Source organism: Ammodytes marinus, assembly GCF_949987685.1.
Source record: "Ammodytes marinus genome assembly, chromosome: 4".
Lineage (NCBI taxonomy): Eukaryota > Metazoa > Chordata > Actinopteri > Uranoscopiformes > Ammodytidae > Ammodytes > Ammodytes marinus.
In genome coordinates, this window is record NC_137233.1 from 18,709,229 (window position 1) to 18,732,631 (window position 23,403).

The window sequence follows — 23,403 nt, forward strand, 5'->3', positions numbered from 1 at the left end:
CATACTACTGTAGGTAGTATAGCCTACCATAAATCCATTGATCTTTCATTTACTTTGTCTCCAGGAGGTCGTGTCCAGACACTGTCTTTTCCGAGAAGCACTAACAGCTATGATCTAACAGGCCTTCGGCCCAACACAGAGTATATCATCACCCTGTACACCCTGTTTGAGGGTCGCGAGGAGGCCACACCTGTCTCCACCACAAACAGAGGTCAGTGGACCACATTAAACTCTGATTTCCTTTTCAGGTTGGTTTTGGGCTCATGCATGTGCAGGGGGTTGAATTCCATGCAGTTTTTGAATGTATTGTATAATTAATTTCACAAATTTTCCCTAATCGTCAAAAACAAATGTTGCAGAGGAGCAGCCGGTGGGGAGGGTTTCAAACCTGAGAGTTGTGGAGTCTCTGGGCAGTACCGTCAGACTGGGCTGGACAGGTGTAACCGGGGCAACACAGTACCGCATCGTTATCCTCAACACAGATGGTACACTGACTGACTTTTACTAATGATTTCATAGTGCAGCTGGATTTGTTAGTACCCAATTATGAATGAAATATTTCTTGTGAAAATGGCGCATGTGTGTGTGTGTTTCCATGTCATGTCAGCGGGAACAGACGAAATTCGGGTTATCCCTGGAAACCAGACGACCCTGGACCTCAGAGACCTGACCGTGGGAGTGTCTTACGGTGTCAGCGTCACAGCGCTGGTGGGAGACAATGAAGGAGACCCAGTGACTGTCTACATCAAACCAGGTGGGTTGAGCAGTGGTGCTTGGTGCTTCACCCTGCTTCCTGTATACTGACCATCCTGGATCACGGCCGGGCTGACAAAAATAAATCCTGTCCAAATTTGTCCTTTGATGTTTTAATTTATTTATTTCCATTGTTGCTTTTTACTGTCACAGTGTTAGAGATATCTATAGTGATCCTAGGTCTCTCTTCATTTTTCAATATCAACACCACAGAGCCTTTTTAAATGTTGTTCACAGAAACAGTATGAGCTAATTATTATAGTATTAAGGTTTTTTTTTCCTGTGGATATTTGTATAAAGGCACAATTACCCAAAGTATGAGTTTGAATATTCTTATTGAATCGATTTGATTAAATATCTTGTTTAACCCATAGCCTTTGTTGGCACTATTAGTGTACTTACTATCTTTTCTCTTATACATTTAACTTTAGCCACATGAGGCTCTGTCTGCCCTTCGTTTTTACAGAACAATCCGCTGGCAGAGTGACTAACCTCAGAGTGGCGAACGCAAACAGTCGAAGAATTCGAATTGCCTGGACAGGTGTCACTGGGGCAACAGGGTACAGGATTACCTGGAGACAAGGCAACAGTAAGTGTTATGTGCTTTGCGATATTTACCCTTCTCAATCCAGTTAAGTTGTATTCATTTACCTTGATGCTTTTGATAATGGTAGCAGCACTTTGTAGACTGTGCAACTGGATTTGAAGTTTCTTTCTTAATCCACTTGTCTCTTTGCTTTGCTCTGCTGTCTCTTGTTATGTGCATGGTTCCACATTCCTTTATGTTCTGCCTTGCAGGTGCAGAGCAGTCCCGTCTTCTAGGCGCAGAGGCCACGTCCTTCACTATTGAAGGCCTGCAGCCAGATGAGGCGCTGGTGATGGGTGTTGCAGCTGTAGTCAATCAACGCGTTGGAGAGGTGGTCACACTGTCTGCTCGCACGAACCCCAACGGTGGATCAGTGTCTGGCCTTCGCATCGTTGACGTCACATCTCAAAGGATCCGCATCGCATGGTCACCTACCACTAGGGCAACTGGCTATAAGATCACTTGGCGCCGTGGTAATGGTAAGCAATAAGTAGCGTTATTCCTCTAGTATTTTAAAGAGAGTTCCACTAAAATGATTTCAAACTTCATTTAATCTTGATAGATCATTGGGATCAAGCTCTCATTCTCCCAACGATGTTGAGAATGAATAGTATATGGAGTGTGAAGCACATACAAAATCAACAAACAAAACAAATAACAATAAGTCAATAAGGACAATGGTAAGACAATGTTATTGATATAAATTGCAAACAGGACAGACCCAGGATTGAACCCTGCGATACAACATTTGTAATGAGCAAGAACGGCTGGGCATTTCCTGATTTCACACACTGGATTCTTCGAGATAAGAGCTCTGAAAATAACTACAAGTTATCCTATCAAAGCAAATACTGTGGATTCTCCGAAGAAGAAGAGAATGAGCAACTGTGTCAAATGCTTTTGACAGATTTACCAATATGGCAGCACAGTGTTTTCTGCTGTCCAAGGCGCATACTATTATTTACAACTATTGTGGTGCGCCGTTTGCGCTAAAATAAGATTAGTGTGCAATTAGTATTGAGTATTTTGAGAGAAATGCTTTGAGTTATTTATTTACCAATGGTTTCAGGAATTTTGTTAGGCAAGAGAAATGTATGAGCCGTTTATCATACTGTAGGGAATATACAGTATCTGTTGATACAGAGACATTAAATATATATGCGATATTGTTTTAGTGATTAATGGAGCAGCTAGCCTGAGAAAAAAAGGAATTCAGTTTATCCTGTCCTGTGGATTTCCTGGGGTTAATGGATTGCTATACTTCTGAAACAACACTTTGAGAGAATGACTGGAGGGCAAACTGAGAGACCTGCCCTATAGCATGCATATGAGATTGACCATGGAAAAGGGGGGGGGGGGGGTCCTGTATCAGTGTTAAAACAAGTTACTAGCATCAATAATGTGCTTAGGCTGGCAAAAATATTTTTCTGGTCAAATATTGTCAAGAGACGAGACGCATTTAATAAAAAACTGTCATTTCACACATAACAAGTAGTTCATAACCAGAATAGAGAGAGAGAGAGAGAGAGAGAGAGAGAGAGAGTAACTATGCTATTTTGTCAATGGAGCTAGCATCAGAATAAAGAGGCTGATATATACACCAATGACATTGATCGAATTATTAGTCCCCAAGACAACCTGCAAGGAACATTCAAAAAATGTTGAGACCATGAAAGCATTTAGACCTGAGACAGAGAAACATGATTTAACATAAATAAAGATCCATTCAAATGTGTGATAACAGGGCAACATAATGAATAATAAAAAGCTTAGTGTTTAGATTTGGACAGTGTTCTGGCTGGTGAGCCACCATCTACCCTCATGATTCTCTAGTTAAAGAGAGACGCAAATGCTCTCTGCTCATTTCTCGCCTGGTGCAGAGTCGGAAACAACTCGTAACGTGGCCCCCGACATTTCTTCCTTCACCATTGACGGACTGCAGTCAGATTCGGCCTACAACGTGTTTGTTTCTTCAGTGATTGGCTCGCGAGAGGGAAGTCCTACCACCCTGAGAATCAGAACAGGTACCGCCACGCTGAATCTGTCAAATGCACATTGTGGAGTATCTTCCGGTGAAAACCATGGCCATGAGTGTTGTGGGGGGATACTACGATAGAAACACACCCGTTTTGATTGTTTCCTGTTCTAACCTTCAGAGTCAGATCAGTCCGTGGTTGGGACTGTGACGTCACTGCAGGTGCAGGAGACCCAAGGAGAGGTTGTCCGAATCACTTGGGTTGGCGTTCAGGGAGCGACGGCTTATCGCGTGACTTGGAGGAAAACGGACGGTAGATTTGTTGATGGTCCATTTTCACTTTTCTCTGATCAAAATCATCGTCTCATAGAGTTTCCCATAGATCTTGTAATTGTTATGTGATATCCATGAATGATCAAAGTTTCTTTTCAAACCTTTAGTTTTTGTTTTGAAGCCAAGTTATTGAGAAATAAAGTGTGATATAAGTGTTTTTTGGTTTTGTTTTTGGCAGCCAGTCTGCGCTGCACCACTCACTCTGCGTCTGTGTGTTGCTGTATAGGTGGTGATGAGAGGAGTCGGCTGGTGGGGGGAGATGTGACTTCAGTGGATTTAGACGGGCTGGACCCCGGAGCCCAGTATGAGGTGCAGGTCATGGCTTTGGTTCAAAACAGAGAGGGAACCCCTGTGTCCGTCAGGGTCACCACGCGTGAGTCCTCCTGTCTTCCTTATGTTCAGACATTGTGTCAAGGTTCCCACCAGGTTAAGAGTAAATTACCCTTGAGAATGTGTAGATTAGAGAAGTAAACAATGTATGTTTTAAATAATTAAAAGTAGTGAGTGTATGACATTTAACAGTATTTGGATTTTCTTTTTATAATTAAATTTAGTTCCACAAATGCTTAATATGCCTCACTAATGCTTCTTTACTGTCAAATCTCACAATAACATATAGCAATAGTTATCACTAAGTAAAGATTATTGTACATTATCATTTGATAACTGTCTTTCTTATGTGCATAAGTATTTTACCAAATAACAACTCTTTTCAACAAAATATAATACATGACTTTTTTTTATATCACTGTGTACTTGCTGATTCTCTGTATCCGTGTATACAGCTGGTCTCTCCACTCCCCCTACCCCATTACCTGGTACTACCTTACGAGTGGCGGAGGTTACCCAGGATTCTGTGCGGCTGGGCTGGGTTCAACTACGGGGAGCCACAGGATATATTCTACGCTGGCGAGAAGAAAGAGGTGAAACGTGTTATTATATGTTTTATAATTAGTTTATGTTTTAGACTCTTGTATGCCTGCTCTACACTCAATATAGTACATTATTTTAAACTGTTCCAATTTTTGTTAGATGGTGGTCCAGGCTTGTCGGTTACGCTCCCTGCTGAGTCCAGCTCTTACCAAGTGCCTGGGCTGCGTTTGGGCCGTCTGTATCGCTTTACAGTGCAGCCCACCTTTCCAACTGGATTAGGAAGAGAGAGCTATGTTGATGAACGCACTGGTAAACACATCCCCTTTCATATACTTACCATAGCTATATAAACACATTTCAAAACATTACTTACCCCACTACAAACGTCTCTGTCCACAGTGTGTGTGAACGGCCGTCTGGATGTGGTCTTCCTGGTGCCAGGATCTACTGATCGGGTTAGCCTGGCCAGAAATGTGCGTGAACTCCTCACAAATGTAGCCGGGTCATTCAGCACTATTGGACCACGCGACTCACAGGTATACTGTTCTTGAAGAATACGTTTTTTAAAAAGGACATTGATGTGTGTTAAGCTGTTAGGCCACGTGTTCTACATTGTTTTTGTACCCTGTTTCAGATGGGAGTTGTAGTATACGGTTACAGACCCAAAATATGGTTCCTGCTCAACCGCCACGGCAGGTCTGACACACTGTTTCAAGAGATCCAGTCCACGCCATTTGATGAAAGCCCTGGGAATAACATTGGTCAGTGTTTTTCTCCATCCTCTCTGATAAATAGATAGATAGATAGTGTTCTTAGTGAGCATCATCTCTGTAGCTGCTTGGTGTGTGTGTGTGTGGGGGGGGGGAGGGCGCTGGTATTATTCATGTTGTGGGGACATTTTTCTGTTTAAACAGTGATATTGTGGGGACGTACCTTCCTTTTGGGGACAAAAGGAAAGTTCCAATTACGTTATAATGACATTTTTGGGTGAAGACTTGCTGCGTGTGTGTGTGTGTGTGTGTGTGTGTGTGTGTGTGCTTGCGTGCGTCTGCTTCTGCGTCTGCGTGTATGTGAGACCGCGAGCCATTGTAAATGATATTGCCTGTCTCCCCCTGCAGGCGAGGCGGTGACATTCACCGGACAGTACCTTCTGACCCCATCAGCTGGACGCAGACCAAGGGTCCCTGGTGCCGTGGTCATCATCACTGACCGGACATCTGGTGACAACCTCACTCTGGCAGCCAGCAATCTCAGGACTACAGGTATGCAGGAGCAGAGCCAACAAGCAGCTGCATTGTTAGTCATCTGTAGAATTAAACCATTTTTTTTTCTTTAACCTGGTTGTAACTTACCTGCAACTACTAGATCATTTACATTGGTGGCATCTTAAAATTTAGTTTTTAAGAAATCTGCCACAGAAAGGATTGTAAACTGATTTTTTTTCAATTACATTCCTAAAAATTGTCTTTAGTCACTGGTGACAGATGCCACCTATCAGGAACTTATGTGTTGTCTACTTTAACTTTAACTATATGATAGACACTTTTTGATAATAATAATAATAATAATAATAATAATAATAATAATAATAATAATAATAATAATAATAATAATAATAATAATAATAATAATAATAATAATAATAATAATAATAATAATAATAATAATAATAATAATAATAATAATTATATTTGGTCGTTTCAGAAGACTCAAAGTTGCTTGTACAGAAAACCAAAACCTTCCTCTGTTTAGTGAGACAAATCTGTTGATGTGTGTGTGTGTGTGTGTGTGTGTGTGTGTGTGTGTGTGTGTGTGTGTGTGTGTGTGTGTGTGTGTGTGTGTGTGTGTCTGCTAGGTGTGAAAGTGTTAGCAGTGGGTATAGGCCAGGCCAATATGGAGGAACTGCGGCGGTCGGTGACGGATGGCAGCACCCAGAACATTCTGTACGCCCGTGACGGAGCACAGCTGGACACCCTGCACACTGATCTGGCTCACTTGCTCTGTGGTTTTGCCAGAACAACAGACGTAAGAAAGAAACCTGGAAAAAGCACCCTCAACAACATTTGTAACCAACATGCAAAATTAACATTTGGATGCAGATTCTGACAAATGTTCATGCTATTGTTTGGCTTTTTTGGGGTGCAAATTACTGGAATCAAAAAATGGTATATGACAAAAAATAACTTCTCATCTCAGCCTGATATTTCTGTCCTTGATTTTTTTCCCAGACTACAGATCAAAAGTGTACAGTTAATTGCCCACAGGTGAGTTATTCTTTCTACTATTTTTTTTTTACTTTGTCAATATTATCACAGGTTCAGTTTATTGGATCCATAACACCCCAGCTGTAACCTCTGTTACCATGATTATTGTTTTTACATGAACATACCAAAGCACATTGCTTGGATGTGAAATCCTTATTCTCATTGTTGGTTTATTCTTCCCAATTTCTTTTAGGGTGAGAGGGGACAGCCTGGGCTGAAGGTATATCTTGGAAAGTTGTTACATTTCATCAGCACTCTTTTTATAATTTGTATTATCAGCTCAGATTAAGGCGCCATTTTTTGTTTGACCCCACAGGGAGACAGAGGCAGAGATGGGGTAGATGGACGCAAGGGAGAGCCTGTGAGTCATCAACACTGACCTTCAATGACTCTTCTAATCAGCGATTTACAGATTTTTTTCATAATGTTATTGATTGTATTGTACTAATATGGCGTCCATATTTATGTGTGTGATGTAGGGTCGTGATGGTGTGCCTGGGAGGGAAGGTCCCAGAGGACCTGAAGGACGCCAGGGTCTGCCGGGCCAAACTGTCCCTATTGACCCCTCAGTGAGGACCAAAGGAGATAAGGGCGAGAGAGTGAGTACATCTAAGGCCGTACTAAAACTAGACAAACATGCATACTCCAGACTCAATTAAAGATACACTTTGTAACTTTGGGTGTGTCAGAGAAATGACATACTTCTAAGGTGTATTCTCATAACTGAATAAATAAACTTTTCTCACAGGAAAATTGGATCCCGGAACACTGTTTGAAGTTAGAAAGCTTTGTGAAATGTTACTGTTTGACTGTTGTTGTTTACAGCAGCAGGGCCCACAGTTTGGTTTACAAACATATTCTAGTCTTACATTTGGTTCCAGGTGCCTCTAAATAATTTTATTTTAATTCATGATGAATAGCATTATTCAATACTAAGAATTATATGTAGAGTAAGTATGTTTTGTAAACTAACTGCAGGCTCTGAACATGTAAACAAATTCCCCTCCTCTGAAACTGCATAGTGGACCTTTAAGAAGCCGTTCGTATTCCATTTTAGGGCTTTCCGGGTGTTGATGGAAGTTCAGGGTTGCCGGGACGATCGGGTTCCCCTGGAAATGCAGGGCTCCCGGTGAGTAGAAGGGCCAGAACCCACATACACTATGAATGCGTTTATGTTGACACATTAGCGAATTATAATGTTTTTATGTTTTTGCAGGGTTCACAGGGCGTACCGGGCCTAAGAGGAGACCCAGTGAGTACAGCCTACCTCTGGCCCTGACCTGCAGAGTTGTTAAGGTGGACATGTGAATACAAAGCACAGTGCTACCCTAAGTGCTTTTCTTATTGTTCTAGGGTGAACGAGGTGTAACAGGGACGCCAGGGCAAAAGGGCAACCAAGGTGAAAGGGTGAGTTTAGTGGTCATTTTTCCAACCCCTTTTTTTCCAACCCCCCATCACAAGTGTCATCGTGCCACTTTGAGAAGAGACAGAGTGCAAAGTGATATTATGTGACTGCTCACTGCACTTTTTCTGATGCTGCAGGGTGAACCGGGCTCATCCACACAAGGAGGGGGTCTTCCAGGGAGGAAAGGGGACGCAGGCATCGCGGGATTACCAGTAAGAAAACCAAAATGGAGATCAAACAACCATGTGTCAATCACATCATCATCATTATTATTTGTCCTTAATCCCACAGTGACACCCAGCTGCAGTAGAGAGGTCAGGTGTTAGCTTTCTAGACGTTTTGAAGGAAGAGGTTTCTATGTCCTAAGCAGTGTTTGTGTTGTGTTGCTAAGGGAACTCCAGGTCGGCCAGGCATCGACGGGACCAAAGGCGTCCTCGGAGCTCCAGGGACACCAGGTCAAGATGGCCGCCCGGGTGTGTCAGGAACACCAGGACTCTCCATCAAGGTGAAGCCTTAGCATAAGTAACTTTAGTTTACTATATGCAACATTAAGTTGAATTAGAATTAAATCCCAAGTGTCAAATCCAAAAATCATAATCTAAAAACGTGCAGTCTTTTAAAACATGCTGTGAGCATCGTTCTGTCTCGATAAAGCAGGACAATGTTTAGATCTTTTGCTGCTTTTATCCCTTCTCAAAATGGAGACTTCTGCCTCCAAAGCGCTGTTTCAAGATGAAAGTGTTATAGTCAGACTCATGCACATGGTGGTAGTGTTGAGCCACTTCTGTAATTTGTCCAGTGGAGGCTCAAATATTCACTATGTGTATAAGAAAATCTGAGAGGTCATTTTTCTTACACAATGTCATTTTTAATGTATATTACTTTTAATTTTAAAATGTTGAGTTTTTGTAGTGACTTTAATACATTTTTTTCATTTCAATCCTCGAGAAGGACGACTTCCCCAGTACTTTTTTTCTATATTTTTACAGTGTATCAAATAACGATATGATATTGTTTAGTAGTTGGGACAGATAGTGATGATGGTGATGGTATTTCTAATACACATTTGTGTATACGGTGTCTTTGGAAAGTCACATAAATCCCACTTATTTCAAGTATTGATTCTCAGTCAGAGTACAATAGCATTCATTTTTCAATACAGGTTTTTGTTTTTCTGTGGATTTAAAATGAATGACATATCACTTGATTCTTTCAATAAGTCAGCTTTTATTCCTGGTACTGTTTTCAGCATCCTCTCTCTCTCTCTCTCTCTCTCTCTCTCTCTCTCTTTCTCTTTCTACAGGGAGACAAGGGCAGCACAGGAGAGAGGGTTAGTCACACACCATCACCAGCTTGTCCTCTCACAGCATAAATATCCCGAAAGGAGCACACATGGGGCATAAATGATTCTCTCCTCTTATCTCTTCTTTCTTTGCTGACAGGGACCTCCAGGATATGGCAGTGGGGTGGCTGTGAAGGGCGAGAAGGGCTCCCCAGTAAGCTGTCAATCACCGGCAATGTGCTGACAATGTTTAGTTAGCAGATGAAGTCTGTGTGCGTGTAAAGCTTGCATTTTGCATTTACTAATTGCATTTTTTACTATCAGGGTACTTTGGGACTTCCAGGGGCGCAGGGTCCTAGAGGGCTAGCAGGGCCAGAGGGCAGGAAAGGAGACAAGGTAGCTACAAGAAACAATCAGCCAATAAATGATTGAGCTCATGAGACCTTTTTTTTTTTTTTTGAGATTATGTTTTTCTTTTTTTTTTCTTTTTTTAAGGGTGACAGCGGCGAAGGGACACCCGGACCTGCAGGCAAGCAAGGGGAGCCTGGGGACAGGGTGAGTTGAACACAGAAGTTTTCGATTTCGACTGATTTTATGATGATGATTCATCTGGTTTTTGCACAATATGCATACTGTAAATACTAAAAAGAAATAGCTGATAACAGGCAGACATCTGCCATGCCTGCACACAGTCCTCACTACGCCCCATCACTTCTGGAATTTGTTCAAGAACGATCCGTCCTTTCCAAATTTCAAATTTTTGAGACTAATGGCACATAGTCATTTGAAGTCTCTAGCAGTCTGTCGCACCATCTGTAGGTAACATACCATCACATTTTTGCAGCATCTCATTAATCTGATTTGCACATATGCCGTTCAAATGCTATAGGCTTTACGAACCATTTGCTTTAATGAATAACCATTTGCAAAAAAGGAAAGTGCTGTAAAATAAACTGGACTGCAAATTTAAAAAAATCTTTGGCCTATATGGATAGATACATGCTTGGACAATGAAAAAAAAAGTTGTGTGTGTGTGTGTGTGTGTGTGTGTGTGTGTGTGTGTGTGTGTGTGTGTGTGTGTGTGTGTGTGTGTGTGTGTGTGTGTGCGTGTGTGTGCGTGCATACCCAGGGGTTGTGAAGAAAAGTTTCACAAATTGCAACATGGTTGGAGATGTCCTGCTCACTAATGGATTTACACATTATAAAACAGGAGGATTAAAACCTCCATGATTGAATTGAATTGATATATTTTACATTTTAATTGCTGCCACTCTTCACCACTATGTAAATGTTTCAATTGTTTTTTTGTTTTTTTCTCTTCACCTGTTGTTGTGTATTTGATGTTTTTGCATTGAATATTGTTTATGTATTGTTGTTTTTCCTTTGAATTTGCTTTGAACTCGACATCATTGTAAATGAGGGTCACCCCTCAATTGGTCTCTCGAGGATAAATAAAAGTTAAATGAAAAATTAAATATTAATGCTCATGTCTTTCAGGGTCCGCGTGGGCCTCCAGGAGGAGCTGGCAGCAAGGTATGATAAAAGAAAGGAAAAAGACGTGTGTTGTCACGAAGGCTTTTAATAGATGAATAACCTCTGTGGCTCTCTGTAATCTGTTAGGGTGACCGAGGACAACCAGGGGAGGCTGGGTCACAGGGAGACAGGGTGAGTCACATTAAATGAGAGTGGGTCAGTCAAGTGTGAACCTGTCTGTGTGTGTGTGTGTGTGTGTGTGTGTGTGTGTGAGAGGTAGAAGGGTGCAAGTGCTGTGTTATTCATAGACGTCTAAATGTCTGTGATCCTTATTCTCCAGGTTTGGTGATGTGTTTTTACCACAGGGTAGAGCACATGCAATTATCTATCTATCTATCTATCTATCTATCTATCTATCTATCTATCTATCTATCTATCTATCTATCTATCTATCTATCTATCTATCTATCTATCTATCTATCTATCTATCTATCTATCTATCTATCTATCTATCTATCTATCTATCTATCTATCTATCTATCTATCTATCTATCTATCTATCTATCTATCTATCTATCTATCTATCTATCTATCTATCTATCTATCTATCTATCTAGTTATCTATCTGTATGTCTATCTGTCTATCTGTCTGTCTGTAATTTTAAGGTGTCTTAATCTATATAAATAAATTAGCTTGACTAGAATCTAAAACAAGCCCATGTATTGATAAGGTGGGGTTGCTGGACAAAAATTAACCTAAAAAATCCATGTGTCTCTTTGCAGGGGGAGAGAGGAGCGGTTGGTGAAACTGGGGAGCGAGTGAGTACAGCAGCATTTGATTTACAGTTTTTCTCAGTCGCTTTGGTGCTTTTCTCACATTACTATTAACATTTGCACAGCAGTTAGTGCATTTCTCAAAACAATTAGTGCAAACTGCAAAACCTAGTGGATAACCTGCAAAAGTACATCACTTGCTCAAAATGGATAGTCTATTCCTCAAAAGCAAGTATTCATGTCAATGAAACTGCCAGTGTCATCAAAATGAGAAGTCTTGACACCATTGTTTATGAACAAGATAGTCAAATGGCTTTGTCATGTTTTCATTATGACAGTTTATTCTCTCAGTGTTTTCCAATGCAAAAAAAAGGTCAGAACTCGGTGACACTACCTGAAAATGCTCAAGACAGCACTATACACTACTTGTACAGCCATTTGAAAACTACAGTAAAGTTACACATTGCTGTAGTTAGGGGAGTAAGTGAGTACAAGACACTGAATACGTATATTTCACATTTTTACTGTATATGCTCTTTGTAATTCTACAGCATTGTGCAAAAGAAAAATACACTTCAGTCACTTATTTAGAACAAACATAAAAAAACACCCTTTTGGTAGAGCTGTGCACAAATGTGAACAATATAACAGGACATATTGTAACATGTATAGGTAAATCATTCTGGCACATCCAGACGTTCCTGTCTGTCTGGGCACATATTTTCATCTACATCACAACGGATATTATCCCTTGCAATGCAGCGAGGAAAGTATCTATGATAAAGAAAAGGTATAAAATTTGCTTGACAGAATTTGATAACTAGTTCAACAATTTTGTATGTAATGACTCAAGCAATGAAATGAAGACTATTAGTTTTATTGGGAACGACTATTCAGCATCCATAAGTATTGTTCATTTTGACTGACATGACATAAGCAAATGACAATGTTATAAAACAGCAGAGAATTGTATGAAAGCAACTGATACATGTCCAAAAGCATTTGCAATTTGTTCAGAGGAAGGAGAAATTGCTACTATGATGTGCTCAAATGACTAAATGTTGCGGAGGTTGAACTAATAGTTATGAGAATTTTCATTCTGATCTGAGAAAAGCACCAAAGCAACTGAGAAAAACTGTAAAGTACTTTCACTGCGTCCGTCCTTTTTTATTTAATTATTGGATTTCGTTGCCATTACCATCTGAACAATGTTGTCTTTCTCAGGGCGACCCAGGGAAGGCGGGCCTCGAGGGAACACCGGGTTTGAGAGTGAGTGACAAACTGCCACGGTTGTACTGGCTAATGATATCAGCTTGCCCTTTTTTTTCTTTCATATTTTTATGGAATGTTTATAATAAAATTAGCCTTTTTAAAATTTCCATCAGGGTTTACCAGGCCCCATCGGACCGGCAGGAGATAAGGTGAGACTCAATCAATTAGGGGCGTAATCATTGGAGAAGCAGCAGGTCAATATAGGAACGTGACTCCATGGCGGTACGTTTCATAATCGGATGTAATGAATTTTCAAGTAATGAATAAAAGAACAACCGCACCTGTCTGTTCCCAGGGAAACGACGGTGCACGAGGGGAGCCCGGCAGAAGTGTGAGTTTTATCAGATTAGGAAAAGAATTGTGAAGTATAATGCTTTATCAGTCTTTTCATTTTGGATATGCACTTACTGTAATGTCTATGACGGTCTACTGCATGGCTGCATTGATAAGCCTTTACTTTTGTTATCCACATTTTGCAGTCCCCAGGTTTTCCAGGGAAGAAAGGGGACCAGGTGAGCTATTAAATTCAATTAGCATACAACTTTTGACTTTAAAGCTATATTGTGTAACTTTTTCAAGTTAATGAATGTCGGTTAAATTCAGGCCATCGCCAAATGAGTTGACACGCAAAGTTTATTAAGCCTATCAGCTCAGACAAAACTGTCACTTTATTTCTCTGTAGGGCAGTGTTTACAAACTGGTGTCACGATGAAATGTTCCAGTTGTACTGCTAAGAAAAAACCTGGATGTACAGGCTTACCTCATGTAGAAGTGCCAACAGTGTTGTTGTAATTACTCTGAATTCCGCATGGGGGGAGGGGGGAGGCAGAAGTTACGCACTATAGCTTTAACAAAGCTCATTGTTCACTGACGTCAGCATCAAATTGATGGGTGTTGCTGTTCTCCCACAGGGAGAGAGAGGCCCGATTGGTCCGGAAGCGCCCAGGGGAGAAAAAGGAGATGCAGGACAGAGAGGAGAAAAAGTGAGCAAAAAATGATGATGATGATGATGATGATATGGAATTGTTATTGTATGTGTGGGGAACATTTACAATCCAGAACCTCATTTGGACAGTTAGCTTCCTCCATAAAGGACGGTCACGTCTGGAACACGTTACCCGTTGAAATCAAATTAATACCTCATATAAAGTTGTTCACAACAAAAGGTTAACAACTGGCTAAAAGCAAAACAAGCCTGTACCCATTCTTAGCTTACTTCCCGTTGGTCACAGGTTACAGCGTTTTGTAATGTGATTATATAGTACAGTTTGTGTGTTGCTGCTTGAGTATTCATGTGTATTCTAATGTATTCTGTATGGTACTGTGGTTGTAATATGTTGATCAATGAAGGCTTTGTATGTTGATTGTATCCTGATTAAGTTGCCCAAATAGGGACAAGGGTTGTACATTGGCGAAAGCTATAGACTCTCTGTGCAGGACATCAGTTACATTCTTTGTAATGGAACTATGTAAAACTGCATTGTCCCTATACAAGAAAGAAAGAAAAAATGAATGACATTTCCTCTTACTGTGGTTTTGCCAAAGGGCTCTTCCGGTTCAGGAGGAGGGTCGACTGTGCCTGGAGCTAAAGGAGAGACGGGAGAGAGAGTAAGTCCATGCTGCTGGATTCACCTTTAACGCCTCCTTGTCAGAGCAGCAAATGGCACACTCATAATGTATACAGCTGCTGTGATATTATTAAATTCCTGAAAAGTATCATCCATTATTTATGAAATCTTCCCGTGGGTCAACTGTCAGCGAAATTTGTGCCCCCCCCCCCCCCCTCCCCAAGAAACAATCCTCTCAAACAGTTTTTTTTTCTTCAAAAATACATAAAACATGTTGCTCTTCTCATTAGGGACCTGCTGGTATAAATGGAAAGCCGGGTGCCAAGGTGAGAGGCCCGCTAGTGTCTTTGTTTACTGTCCTTTTTTTAAGCATTTCTGTTTATTTATATTAATTAGATTTTTATTCAACTGTTCTCATCTCGTATCTGTTGTTCAGGGGGATCCAGGTGAACCAGGAGAGAGGGCGGAGGATGGCCGGCCAGGAACCCCAGGAAAGGCTGGTCTCCCTGGGAAAGAGGTCAGTGTGATGAATGGAGATATGGCTACACTCAATTCTTGACCTAGCCTGGAAATCCAGACCTGCCGCTGGTCAAAATGTAAATTTGCTCAACCTACTGGTCTGGAGACGAACCATTGGAGCTCATTAACTATGTTGGAAAATTCAGAGCTACCAATCAAATGATACTATCTGATGACAAAGATGGATGCGGATACTTTGTTTGAAACGGCTTTGGCCTCGACACTTAACAATTTCGAAGACGGCACTCAAATCTTTCATTAGCAAGAAAGAGGAATTTTCAGTTTTGCCTACCGACCACGGCAAAAGTTTAATTTACCAGTTAGCCCCACTGTTTGCTAAACAAACGGGGCTTAATACATCACCTTGTTCACTGCTCTGATTGGTCGTAGTGCTATCCGTTTGCGTGCAGTGGTATTTTAAATGCATAAGTTAGTGCCGCCCCTTGAGTTGGGAAGGTCTATTGCTCGTGGCCAAACCCTACAATATTCTAGATGTGGGTCTGGATTTCCAGGCTAGTCTTGACAGTGAAAAGTAACAGAATTCACCCTTCATCAATACCTTCCCTTGTTAGCATGCTCTACTATGTAGTAGTTAGGAGTGCTGGCCTATATCATTCAATATTATTATTTACTCAGTGCTGAAGTGATTGGAAAATGATTAATGTTTGACTGATTAGTCAATGGACAGGGAAATGAAGTGGCAGCTATAATTCTGAAAGTGATTGTCAATGAAAAAACATTATATTACTGTGGGAACGTCAAGAGTCAAGCTGTCAAGCAGTTATTGTTATTGCAATGCAGCTCTTGGTGCTGTAATCAAAGACCAGACCGCCTGTTAAGCTTTCTTCTGTTCCTCCCAACATGCATCTCTTTCTTATGATGCCATTTTAGAGGTAAATACCCTTCTCCTTTGTATATTCTAAAGCTCTACCTTCTTGCTATTGTAGATTTGGAAATCTAATAATGCCACTAAAATGTCATCCCAGTTAAAATCTGTTAAATATTTAAACGTATGTTTTACAGGGAGTCAGAGGAGAGAAGGGTGATGACGGCACACCTGTGAGTATCTTCCTCTTTCCGTTTTTCTCTTTCAAATTCTCCCACTTTTATTTTACTTTCTTTTTGAATATGCTTTCTTTATTGATGCTAACATCTTGATGTGTCCAGTCTAATCGTAAGGTGAAACAAGTGTTTATTTCAGAAAGATTTGTCTCAATGTGTCGCTGTAAATGTCTTTTTTGTTTCCAACTTGCTATTTCTTTTTCATCAGGGAGAATCTGGACTCCCAGGGAAGACAGGAGAAAGAGGACTGAGGGTAGGACAAGTGTGACACATGTGACACAGTCCAGTATTCATTCTTCAATACTTAAGGTGCATCGATTAGAGAGCATTTCAGAGCTTTTTATTAACCCCCCCTCCCCCACACACACACACACACACACAGGGACTGGCAGGTCAGCCGGGACGACCAGGAGAGAAAGGAGACTTTGGTGACCCAGGAGAGCACGGGCGAGATGTGAGCCATGTGATTTTGTCTCATCATAAAGACAGACAGTTTTTCAATACGCTCCGGTGCTGCTATTGACTGAGGCCTTGATAGCGGGAGCAGCGGGGAAGGTCAGATCCTCCGCATCTTTATTGATCTATTCTTTTCAATCACAGGGCAGCAATGGACCTGCCGGAGCAAGAGGAGAGAAAGGAGATCTGGTTCGTTGTCTGCTTTATTTTTTACAAAGTGATTTTACACGCTGGCTATCTATCCATCTATCCATCCATCCATCCATCCATCTATCTATCTATCTATCTATCTATCTATCTATCTATCTATCTATCTATCTATCTATCTATCTATCTATCTATCTATCTATCTATCTATCTATCTATCTATCTATCTATCTATCTATCTATCTATCTATCTATCTATCTATCTATCTATCTATCTATCTATCTATCTATCTATCTATCTATCTATCTATCTATCTATCTATCTATCTATCTATCTATCTATCTATCTATCTATCTATCTATCTATCTATCTATCTATCTATCTATCTATCTATCTATCTATCTGTTTATAGTAGAGTCACATATGTCACTCTGTTCTTCAAGGGACCCCAAGGACCTCCAGGACCACCCGGAAAAATAGTGAGTGTATCACACTGTACAGTTAAAACAAAATGAACCAATACAGTAATAAACAATTGTTATCAAAATAAGCCAAAGTTGGGAAAACTGCCGTCTTCAGCGCCTATTTCTCACCATTGAATGGACTTCCTAAAACCCAATTCTGACGCTGCGTGTAATCTTACGTTTGTATTTGTATTTCTCTACAACAGGCCGATAGCCAGGGCACGCTGAAAGGAGAGAGAGGAGAGAAGGTATGTGCTGCACATTTGCCTCGTGAGTTGCAATAAGGCCTGGCCCAGTATTCAAATGAGAGGGTAATAAAGTTGTTGCTGAAAACCCCACCATGTCAATTTGATTCCCAGGGTGAAGATGGCGACCCAGGAGAGCATGGCGGCAAAGGTCAGAAAGGCGAAGCAGGGATCCCCGGAGCCGTGGGCCTACGAGTGAGTTTGCCTCATTCTTGCAATTTCTAAATGCTTCCGTGAGCATTTGATAAGCCACAGTGCATATACAGTATGTATATGTGCGCTGACCCCTCTCTCTCTCTCTCTCTCTCTGTTGTTTTCTGTCCATAAAGGGCCCAGAGGGACAACGCGGGCCTGCAGGCATAAGAGTGAGTTTTGCTTTCTGCCCTTTGCCTCTCTTTCTTCAATGCTCATGACTAGATCATCTGCAAAATATCTGTATCATTTGCTCATTTTGTCTCACACTTGCATTGTCCACTTCTAAAATATTTCACATTATACTGTATATTTTCCAGGGTGACTCAGGGGAGAGAGGAACACCCGGAGAGAAGGTGTGTGTGTGTGTGTGTGACTGTTCCATACAATGTCACAGACTGGACGAACCCCATGTGTTATTAGAACCATATTCTGGCAACAAAAAAAAAACTCCATGTTCAAAAGTTGCAATGAGACATTTTACATTGTCTTCTTAGCGTTTCATTTTGGTTCACTTGTAAAAATATGTTGCTCGCTCCAAAATGTAATAGGTAAACCAAAATTTAAAAACTGGTAAAATTATGGTCATACTAGTTATTAGGTTATGGGTTCAGCATTATATCGACCAGTTATTACATTATGGTTTGTATTACATGTCCTTATTAAAGGATGGGTCGTTGTTACATGTCAGGTTGTAATTTCAATGCAGTTGTTCTTATCGTAAACCTTCACTGTGTGATCAGGGAGAAAGAGGAGCGTCTGGATTGGATGGACGTCCTGGTCTGGATGGTAAACCAGGTGCTGCTGGAACAGCGGGTCAAAGGGTATTTCACTTCAATGCTATCTTCTTTTCACCAAGCTATGAAACAGATTGTATGGAGCCCCACTGGAGGTGAATGTGTGTGTATAGTTCACATGTTGTATTTTGTTGTATTTATTCTTTTCTTTCTCTATGTCACAGGGTGATTCTGGGAAACAGGGTGATCCTGGGAGAGATGTGAGTTTTTTCATTTTTTTCTAGGTGTGATTTTGATCACTAAATTCTGTATTTAATGCATTTTTTTAAAAACACTTCTGTGATAGAATTTCAACCACACGTGTGCACTTCAATTGTACATGCTGCAGAGGGCACTGTGGAGGTGGTAAAATTCATCCTTCACTCCAGTTGCCAGTTGCATAAGCCCACTGCAGGGAATCGTGTTTTATTCCAGTATCACAGGAGACTATAATGTTAGATTGACTATTAAGTCTTGATAAAAGTAGGATTAAATCATTAACTGTCATGCGTTGGTTTCATTTGATCAGGGTTTATCAGGACCTAGAGGGGAACAGGGCCTGCGAGGACTGGTCGGGCCTCCAGGCACTGCAGGGACTCCCGTGAGTAAACACACACACCGCACACACAAACACCGCACGCACAAGTTTATTCTCTATCAGTCTCATCCATATTTCTATGTTTCTAGACATCTCAGTCTCTTTTTTAAACCACATTTACTAAAGTGTGCATCTTCATAAATGCTGTTGTCTTTCAGGGTAAAGCAGGGGAAGATGGCAAACCTGGGGCCGCTGGCAAAACGGTAACTACTCACGTTAACCTTTCTCAGCTGGTGTACTTCAGGATCTTGAATGTAATCACTCTGACACGCTGTCATATATACACACAGTGAGAATCCTTTTAGTAACTTGACTGACATACTTTAGTATTGAATCTGTTAAGTCAGAATATTAATCTTGTCCAGTTTTGCCATTTTTCTTTTCTGGGTTTCGTCCCTCTATCATTCTCTAATTGGTAATGTTCTTGACGTACTCTTTTGCCTGGGAAGGATGCCTGCTATTTGAAAGCGGCACACTTATTTTGGGGTGTGCTGCGTAATGGCTGTCTTGGCGTAATGGCACTGAATTATCTGAGTGCTACTGCAGCAGTCCTGCCGTTATTCAGTTTGCTCCTGTAGAGTCCCTTAATGCATTTGGTTTTGATTTACAGGGTGAGGATGGTGTGCCAGGTGAAGATGGGAGAAAGGTTGGTGGCTGGTTATTCATTAGAAAACAGTGTTTGAAGATTGTGCTTATTATGTCTGTTGTGAGCCCGACATTTTGCTGTCTGTCATTTGCAGGGTGACAGTGGAGAAACAGGAGCAGCTGGAAGAGATGTCAGTTTTGCCAAATCTCCTTTATATAATTTTCTCTATTTCTTTTGCTCGTTAGTTAGTTTCCATCCTGTATCGTGTCTGACTCAAACTGTCCTGCCCCCTCCACCTCCTTTCTGTATTACTCCTGCACTCGCTGACTTTATTGTGTTATGCATCAGCATTCCACCTCAGATATGTCTTTGTCAACTGTGGTTTGCTCTTACATTGATGTAACTGTCACCCTCTCGCTCTGGCTGAATCAATAGGCTTCTCAGAAACAGCTATATAAATTCACAAGCCTCTAATGATCGAGCCTACTAGCCTTTAAGGGGGAGCCACTTCTGAGAGGGTTCCAGAGAGGCGCAAAATGTCAGAGTGCTGTTTTCATGTATAAATTCATATTAATTAAAATCTAGAACATCGGTGGAGGGGTGGCAGCGGCCACCTGCTTTGATTTTATAGTTCACTCTGGGCTGAAGTGCAGGAGGAAGGAACGTGGAGAGTCTCATTTGTGTAACTGCATGTGATTCCAGGGCCGTGACGGGCTGAAAGGAGAGCGGGGCCCTTCGGGGCCTGTAGGCCCCTCTGGACCTGCAGGCTCTCCTGGAGTACCTGGCAGCATTGGTCCTCCTGGACAGGTGATACTGATGCAGACACATTTGAAATGTATTTTAAATGAAAATTATAGTTTGTATTTTTTACTTATGCAATGTCCATGTTTTTAGGTTGTGTATGTTAAAGGAGCTGAAGTTACACCAATACCAGGCCCACAGGGGCCTCCAGGAACCCCTGTGAGTGCATGACTTTTTTTGCATTCTAATATTGTTCCTAATTGAATTCTTCAAATGCCTATTACTGTTTTACACACACATTACTGCGCTCCCTGCAGTGCTGTGTGCTAGTGTGGACCTCCAACGGGAATGCTGTGTGCATTAATGGAAGATAAAAATCACCATACTTGTAAAAAAATTCCTCAGCATGTAATTATGATTTCATAGAACTGAGTTTCTCATTGCATCCTATTTTAGAAAAGGTACATTTACAGAAACAGTATTCCCGTCCTGTGTGGCCATTTTATGCCTAGCAACATTGCTCATGGCCTCATGTAGCAGCAGCGATGTGTGTTTTTTATCTCCTTCTGTCTCTGTATGCCACTGCAGCCCTCCCACAGCCTCCCCTCTTTATGATTTTATCTTTGTCCTTACTCTGTCCTCCAGGGTGTACCAGGGATCCCGGGAACCCAGGGAGCCAGGGTAAGTGGTAGTTGTCTGTTTGATCTCATTCATTATCAGTTTTTTCCTTAGATAAGTGACCACCATTAACGTCTGCTTTTTGACCTCTGATCTAACTTTATTTGCTGTAGGGGGATAGAGGTCCAGCTGGCCTTAAAGGCGACACTGTAAGTCACTCTTCCATCCCTGCTAAAAGTAAAGTGTGGCATGAGTAAGGTTTGGTGTTGACACTTTGATTTCTTTCTATCTATCTCAGGGAGACCCAGGAGAAGACGGGATGCCTGGCAAACCTGGGACAGCAGTGGTATGACGTCAGCACATCACATGTGACAAAGCCGTGACTGATACTAAAACTATTGATAGTTACTGTGAATACTCTTCCTTTCTTTGAAATGATCTGTGTATTCCTCTCATTAGGATGTACAAAAAGCTCTGGCCAACCTTGGAATACAGGTATGTGGACTGCACACTATAATTATCTACATTTAAATGATTCTGTAGAATGTTTGTTTATTGAAAGGTTTATAGAAAGATCATATGAGCAGTTATATTGGAATGCTGAAGATACACCTTTACATTGGATTTGAACATGATGGAGTTGTGGCTTAATGATCCCTTTGGCGATGGAAATGTCTGCCTGTGCCGAATCCAAACTAATTTATTTTCAACGAACATTGTTTTTAAATGCATGTGCGTATTACCAATTTCCCCACTTATGTGTCTTGTAGCACACTTCTTAAATTACCGTTTGGCAAACTAGATTCCCATAAATGCAAATGACCATTTCATCATTACTGAATACAAATAAACAAACTGATTTAATCTCAATTCTTACTAATATTTTCCTCTAATGGTCTTGCTAATGCGAAATTTCCTGGAAATTATGCAAAGTGTTATATTAGTCTGTTTATTGGCACTTTTTGCTATCAAACCATTAACAACGTCAAGATTTAGTCATAATGGCTTTATTATTACTATGTAAATGAAAACGTCTTAAATCAAGTGAAAGTGGATTTACAGAGTTGCCATGGTTAAAAATTCAAAAATAGAATTCGCTTTTAGTTTATGGGCAAAAATAGGACGACAAGTTGTTTTAAACTACTGCAGCATGTGGCGCTTGTTGTCAATGAACAATAACTGACGGAGGTCTATGGTTTATTTAATAGTTATAAAAGGAGACTGCTTAACTGCCCTTATTTAGCTTAAAAGACACAGATCAACAGCAATTTTTCAGATGCTGGGATGGAGTCTGAATTATGTGGTGTTTAGTTGTGGTCTAAAGCACACAGACCACCACACGTGTCTGAAAATGAAGGAGCTCTTGCCAACCATTTCCCCTTTTCACCTTCCACACAGGTGTCTGATCTGAAGGCGGTTGTTGATAAGAAGGACACAATAGGGACTCCTGCAGTGCAGAAGGCAGAGAAAGGTGCAAAGGGAGACAGCGGTGAAGCTGGACCAAGAGGACCATCTGGTTTTGATGTGAGTCTGATTAAGGGCATCTTTGACGCCCTTACACGGAATACTTGATGAAGGCCACCAGCAAGTCCAGATGGTGCACTACAATGGGTTGCATACATATACAGTATACACACACTTTATATACATTGTATATACTGTATATACATACTGTATTTTTTTTTCACTTTTATCTTTATTGACCCAACATATAAACACATCTACAAGTATAAGCTGGCAAATGGGAAGAAAGAAAAAATAAAAACAAACTGCTTGAGAAGTGCCTTTGTATTCTCACAATCTGCTAGATGAGTTTATTTATTACTTATTGAGTCCAATGTCATCATTTTGTTTCCTGTAGAGTCATTTCTTCCCATTTTCTGTCCAATTGTGCTTCTTGAAGCCTCAGTTTGTGTGTCAATATATCCATTAAAAAAAATAAAATCTATTCACAATGGTTAGCCACTGATTGCTGTTAGTGGTGTCTTTTGACCCCAAAATGCCTGGTGATAGCTTTCTTGCACACTACTAGCAGTGTATTGATCTGTCGGATGCATATTTAAGTGTCGGGTCAATTTGAATGCAAAACATGTACAAATTGAAATGTGTGTTCTTTTCCATTGTTCCTGTTGTGCATAAGGGTGCGCGTGGTCCTCAGGGAGAGAGAGGAGGTAAAGGAGACCAAGGTGAGCGTGGCGTTGCGGGCGTCCCAGGCCCTACAGGCAGAGCCATAGGAGAGCGAGGGCCAGAGGGACCAGCGGGGCCCGCCGGGGAGCCAGGCAAACCAGGAATACCAGGTGTTCCTGGGAGAGCCGGGGAGCTGGGGGAGGCCGGAAGACCAGGAGATAAGGTGAAGAGGAGAATTGGCTTCAAAAATAAAAATATTTTTTATTATTATACTGTATGTATACACTGTATATATTTCTCTTTTTTTCTTTTT

At 41.1% G+C, this 23,403-nt stretch overlaps 1 protein-coding gene across 1 annotated transcript in view; it reads left to right on the forward strand.

Annotated features, from left to right (window-relative positions):
- Positions 1-23,403, forward strand: part of col7a1 (collagen, type VII, alpha 1) — a gene marked incomplete at its 3' end in the record, with an annotated part of 60,317 nt that overhangs the window by 15,765 nt on the left and 21,149 nt on the right. The window contains exons 14-74 of the mRNA XM_080026571.1: positions 65-211; positions 360-485; positions 608-754; positions 1,220-1,342; positions 1,552-1,818; positions 3,220-3,363; positions 3,496-3,627; positions 3,874-4,020; positions 4,433-4,570; positions 4,680-4,829; positions 4,920-5,056; positions 5,155-5,281; positions 5,639-5,782; positions 6,376-6,545; positions 6,749-6,784; positions 6,978-7,004; positions 7,101-7,145; positions 7,264-7,383; positions 7,842-7,913; positions 8,001-8,036; positions 8,138-8,191; positions 8,327-8,401; positions 8,581-8,694; positions 9,493-9,519; positions 9,632-9,685; positions 9,796-9,867; positions 9,967-10,026; positions 10,969-11,004; positions 11,092-11,136; positions 11,728-11,763; positions 12,943-12,987; positions 13,104-13,139; positions 13,286-13,321; positions 13,470-13,502; positions 13,902-13,973; positions 14,536-14,598; positions 14,849-14,884; positions 14,995-15,075; positions 16,101-16,136; positions 16,348-16,392; positions 16,522-16,593; positions 16,740-16,784; positions 17,187-17,222; positions 17,414-17,455; positions 17,567-17,647; positions 17,782-17,817; positions 17,965-18,000; positions 18,388-18,468; positions 18,606-18,641; positions 18,950-19,021; positions 19,177-19,221; positions 19,629-19,664; positions 19,759-19,794; positions 20,307-20,411; positions 20,499-20,564; positions 20,991-21,026; positions 21,137-21,172; positions 21,262-21,309; positions 21,423-21,458; positions 22,362-22,487; positions 23,104-23,313. Of these exons, the coding sequence (XP_079882697.1) occupies positions 65-211; positions 360-485; positions 608-754; positions 1,220-1,342; positions 1,552-1,818; positions 3,220-3,363; positions 3,496-3,627; positions 3,874-4,020; positions 4,433-4,570; positions 4,680-4,829; positions 4,920-5,056; positions 5,155-5,281; positions 5,639-5,782; positions 6,376-6,545; positions 6,749-6,784; positions 6,978-7,004; positions 7,101-7,145; positions 7,264-7,383; positions 7,842-7,913; positions 8,001-8,036; positions 8,138-8,191; positions 8,327-8,401; positions 8,581-8,694; positions 9,493-9,519; positions 9,632-9,685; positions 9,796-9,867; positions 9,967-10,026; positions 10,969-11,004; positions 11,092-11,136; positions 11,728-11,763; positions 12,943-12,987; positions 13,104-13,139; positions 13,286-13,321; positions 13,470-13,502; positions 13,902-13,973; positions 14,536-14,598; positions 14,849-14,884; positions 14,995-15,075; positions 16,101-16,136; positions 16,348-16,392; positions 16,522-16,593; positions 16,740-16,784; positions 17,187-17,222; positions 17,414-17,455; positions 17,567-17,647; positions 17,782-17,817; positions 17,965-18,000; positions 18,388-18,468; positions 18,606-18,641; positions 18,950-19,021; positions 19,177-19,221; positions 19,629-19,664; positions 19,759-19,794; positions 20,307-20,411; positions 20,499-20,564; positions 20,991-21,026; positions 21,137-21,172; positions 21,262-21,309; positions 21,423-21,458; positions 22,362-22,487; positions 23,104-23,313 (4,808 nt within the window). The remainder of the gene's footprint in view (positions 1-64; positions 212-359; positions 486-607; positions 755-1,219; positions 1,343-1,551; positions 1,819-3,219; positions 3,364-3,495; positions 3,628-3,873; positions 4,021-4,432; positions 4,571-4,679; positions 4,830-4,919; positions 5,057-5,154; positions 5,282-5,638; positions 5,783-6,375; positions 6,546-6,748; positions 6,785-6,977; positions 7,005-7,100; positions 7,146-7,263; positions 7,384-7,841; positions 7,914-8,000; positions 8,037-8,137; positions 8,192-8,326; positions 8,402-8,580; positions 8,695-9,492; positions 9,520-9,631; positions 9,686-9,795; positions 9,868-9,966; positions 10,027-10,968; positions 11,005-11,091; positions 11,137-11,727; positions 11,764-12,942; positions 12,988-13,103; positions 13,140-13,285; positions 13,322-13,469; positions 13,503-13,901; positions 13,974-14,535; positions 14,599-14,848; positions 14,885-14,994; positions 15,076-16,100; positions 16,137-16,347; positions 16,393-16,521; positions 16,594-16,739; positions 16,785-17,186; positions 17,223-17,413; positions 17,456-17,566; positions 17,648-17,781; positions 17,818-17,964; positions 18,001-18,387; positions 18,469-18,605; positions 18,642-18,949; positions 19,022-19,176; positions 19,222-19,628; positions 19,665-19,758; positions 19,795-20,306; positions 20,412-20,498; positions 20,565-20,990; positions 21,027-21,136; positions 21,173-21,261; positions 21,310-21,422; positions 21,459-22,361; positions 22,488-23,103; positions 23,314-23,403) is intronic.